Source organism: Rutidosis leptorrhynchoides, chromosome 7 (assembly GCF_046630445.1).
Source record: "Rutidosis leptorrhynchoides isolate AG116_Rl617_1_P2 chromosome 7, CSIRO_AGI_Rlap_v1, whole genome shotgun sequence".
Lineage (NCBI taxonomy): Eukaryota > Viridiplantae > Streptophyta > Magnoliopsida > Asterales > Asteraceae > Rutidosis > Rutidosis leptorrhynchoides.
The window spans coordinates 39,262,654-39,267,013 of NC_092339.1; the positions used below are offsets into that span (position 1 = coordinate 39,262,654).

General features: G+C 37.2%; 1 protein-coding gene across 1 annotated transcript; it reads left to right on the forward strand.

Annotated features, from left to right (window-relative positions):
• The first annotated feature begins 284 nt into the window (after positions 1-284).
• On the forward strand, positions 285-1,484 carry LOC139859122 (uncharacterized). The gene has a single exon (XM_071847928.1). The coding sequence runs from the start codon at positions 285-287 to the stop codon at positions 1,482-1,484; it is 1,200 nt and encodes a 399-aa protein (XP_071704029.1).
• The last annotated feature ends 2,876 nt before the right edge of the window (positions 1,485-4,360 follow it).

Here is a 4,360-nt window from a genome sequence, read left to right on the forward strand (position 1 = left end):
CAGCATACTTGCTTCCAGCCGTTGATCACTCTTTATCATACTATGGAGAATCGGATTATAAGTGGTCAATCAAAGCTATTGTTAATCTCCAATTGATTGGTATAATAGTAGGTAGTATAGCTCCAGTGTTTAGATGTTTCAGTGTCATTAGCTATTTCAACCTCTCTAAGAAATGGAGCAGTAACCATATAAACGTATTTAGAGTTGAGAAACAATGGACCCAACGGCTTCAACGGTGGAAACGGAGTCATTTACGTTCACATATCCCAAGCCGCCATTGCAAAATGGTTTTCCATCAGGTCAAAAACTTGATTTTGAACATTTGTATAGCTCTTCAAATACTGGCTGCAGTTATATGTAAAACTATATGTCTCGTTCCCAGATGTTTTCTGATCGTCTTCTATTATTGTTGGCATCTATGCAAATTATTGTTGAAAACTTGCATTCGGAAGCCAAATGCATCAAACAATAACATAAATTCATATGTGGAAGAATACAGAAAATATGTGCTACTATTTGAAGAGGAGGCGGTACTTTCAAACAGAGTATTGTCAAATATTCTTAGATCCATAACAAAACTTCTTCAAGAATCTGAAAAGAAAGAGCCAAACAATCTTATGAAGCTATTAGAAAAATCTACAAATTTCAAAGGAGTGGTAGAATTCGACAATGTCCAAGTCCCGCTTTTATATGGGGATAACACCCACAATTGTTGGAGCCTAGTTTTAGTAACATTAACAGCTGTTGCTATTGCACTTCCTAATGTTGCAAATACTCGTGTCAAAGAGTTACTTGTTGGTATGCATGAAGGGCTCAAAATTGTAAAACGTATTGAAGAAAACCTTAACAAAAATGGTGACTTGGCAGAGGCAAGGAAAGCATCTACGCGTTTGTGGACAGGAGTTGAAGTATACTTCAAGTGGCTACAGATTGATCTTCAAAGCAAGGCTTACAAAGGGCAAACATCAAAGGAGATTCTTCGGTTATTAGGTGATGTGGCAGTACAAAATGTCATAGAGTTCAAGAGTCGCAAATTTAAAAGTCTGAATCGCTCACTTCACAAGTTCATCACTTCGAGTTCCATGTATAGAACTAGTGAAACCGTACTGCAACATTGCCATAAGCAAGAAAATTGGCCGAATGATGAGGAGCTTTTTGATTGGATATCAACTGTGATTGCAGATGTTTTATGTGCTTGCTTTACCAACATACCACGTGTCGTAACTATGATGTGTCATCACGATGCAATCGAAAAAAGGCAGCACACAATCCACGCTGCAGCTAAGCTTCTCTGTAAATCGAAAAACATTCTTGCAGTACTTGAAAAGCGTCAACTTCCAAACATAGATGTGGAGTCGATGGCGTACATTGATAAGTGGCACGCGTTATCAAACAGTGAGTTACTCAATGGTTGTGCTTCATCAAACCAAGTTCAATCAGCTTCTTCAAGTACTAACGGATCACTTATAGTAACTATTATGTAAGGGTGTGGATTTATTCATCAAGACTTGTCATATTATAGCATAAATATTTAGAATAACCTTACTCGTGATTTCTGCCTATCGTTTATATTGCTTTTTCTTAAAAAAATAAAAATAAAATATAATAATAATAAAAAATGTATAGTCAATTAAAGTTTGCTAGTCTTTTATGATCATGTGCAACTTTAGATATGTGTGCATAATGTGGTATGTTATGTGATGCCAAAAAAAAAAAACTATATTGCAAATTATCAATCCATAATCTAATATCATACGATGATAGATTTATAGGTTGTGCTAATATAAAGAACTTAAGAATATGAATAAATATTTGGTTTGTCCAAATTAATACGAATAACATACATTATCTACCTAACTCTAATCAACAAGATTAATATTACATCATTTCTCCAATCTCCCCCTTTCTTATACGCCCTGTAACTTTGAATTCCGATACCATTGTTCTGGGAGCACTCGATATTGAGAACGAAATTCCCAAGTCGTTTTCAGTATCCGTCAAAACATTATGATCATCCTTGACCAGTCGCACCAGTAGGTCTGAAACAATCTATATTGCACAACACGGCAGACCGCATCATACCTCCAAACCTGCCACCAATTCATCACATTAATCACTACACAATTATTATATCATGGGAGAAAAATCCAAAAATAAAAGACAATATCACCAATGGTCATGTGATTTGTATCAGAAATCACCGGTGGTCCCTGGACTTATTTCCCGTCAAGGATGCTTATTGTGATTTGCATTTGAATCACCAGTGGTCCTTGGGATTTGCATTTTTTTGTCAAGGACGGTCCCTGTGAATATGCACCACAAGGACCATCGAAGATTCAAAATGCAAACCACAAGAACCATCCATGACAATAAAAAAAGTACATGGACCATCGGGGATTTATGATAAAAACTACAGCCACCATCAACCATCGGTGATATTTTGTAAAAAAAAAAAATGAACGAGTGAAACGCCCAGCCGGTCAATGCTGTTTCTTGGTTTCTCTGGCTGCTCAATGACTTTGGTTGACTTTCCAACATTTTCCGCACACTTCTTTGACTTTTCTCTTTGGTCAACACTTGACCTTGACTTCTCTAACGTCTGTGCTTGGCCTTGACTGCTCCAGTCGATCTGCACTAGGTCTAGGTTTATCTCTAGAATCAGTACTAATCCGGTGTTTATCACTATTATTATTATCTGTGAGGGGCCCGGATACATTTTTCAAACGGCCCAATTTTCAACAGCTGATATAAACTTCTTAAGATGCCTTATGTACTCTCGATACAGCTCTAAATCACAAGGATTGCCACCTCTCACCCATAACGGCTCGTATTTTTCTACACAAAGCTCCCATAGCTGCTTACCATGACAACAATCTACAAGTTGTAGACCACAACATCATATGCAGTTCCCTACATCATATGAACATTCATAGGAACGTTATGTATTCATAGGATTATGTCCATTTCACATCTAACTTTTTTTTTTAACGACAAGCTTTACATCAGTGTATCATTTATTTCAACGACACTCATCATTTGCACACACACACGTTCGGGAGGAAACCCGAATCGCATTACAGGAACCCGATCCTTTAACCATCCCGAGGGGCAGACGGACTGGATTTGAAACCTGAATGGATCCGGGAAAAAGCCCCCTGGGGTCAATCTGGATATCCCTATTTCAGACATATTAATTAATAGGGTGGGCAGAGGAGGCTCGAACCATGACCTAACCCTCAGCCCCAACACACAAGATGAATGGATTGACATTGAAGCAATGCTTCGTTGGCCCATTTCACCTTGGGAGATGATACTTCCACCATTGAAATTTATTCTTCCACCATCTTTTAATGCTTTGTTTCCAAAACTATCCCTTATTTCATTATACCAAGAAATTTATGTAAGCTATCATTAAGGGTAATTTAGAACATTTAAGTGGAAGTAGTAAAACTGATGTTGGAAATATCATCTCCCACCTTTCACATTTAACTACTTTTACTTTATTGTACACTTTGACCCTTTGAATACAACTGTGACAAGTTATCATATACATGTGTTGGTTCGACACCTCAAACATTTTAGCCTGTCGTTTGAACTTGTTTCTTTATATTAGTAAAAAGTCAATTATTATTTCCTTTATTATGCTAATTTATTATAAACAAATCCTAGCAACAATAGTGAATGGTTTCTAGATAAGCACATAATTAAGCAAACTGAAACACACAATTGTTTTTTAATTTTTCTTTTCATTCAGCTATTATTTTGTCTAAGGTTGTAAAACAGGTTGAAGAGGTGGATGATAATAAGGGTAACTTTGTAAATTCAGATGTGGATAAGTCGAATGTTGGACTTGATATTGCCGCTGAAGATGCTGTGGCGTTATTGTTGAAGCATACAAGAGGAATTCAAGCAATTGATGATGATGATGATGAGATGCATGGTGGTGAGGTTGTTAAGGATGAAAATAAAGGGAAGAAAGGGAGGAAAAAGACGAAAAAAGTTCTTGGTCCTGAAAAGCCTTCGTTTTTCAACAATATCTCACTTGAAGACTTTGAGCAAACTCTTCACTACTCAACAATCTCCCACTTGAAAATTTTGAACAAACCCGAACATCAATCTCCATTCCGACCAAGAACGTCAAACCACCATTATACCGCCAAACTCCATTTGGGACACGTACACTCAACGCATACATCGGATGAGTAGACTTTCGATACAAGGTCTTCAACACTACTTGTCTAAACTAGAAATCAATAACCACTTCAATTGTCAATGTTGTTCAAATACCCATAGCAACTCCCGATCTCCTCTCAACTACGACTTTTGATACCGCCGGAATCAAACATCCAGGTCACGTCGC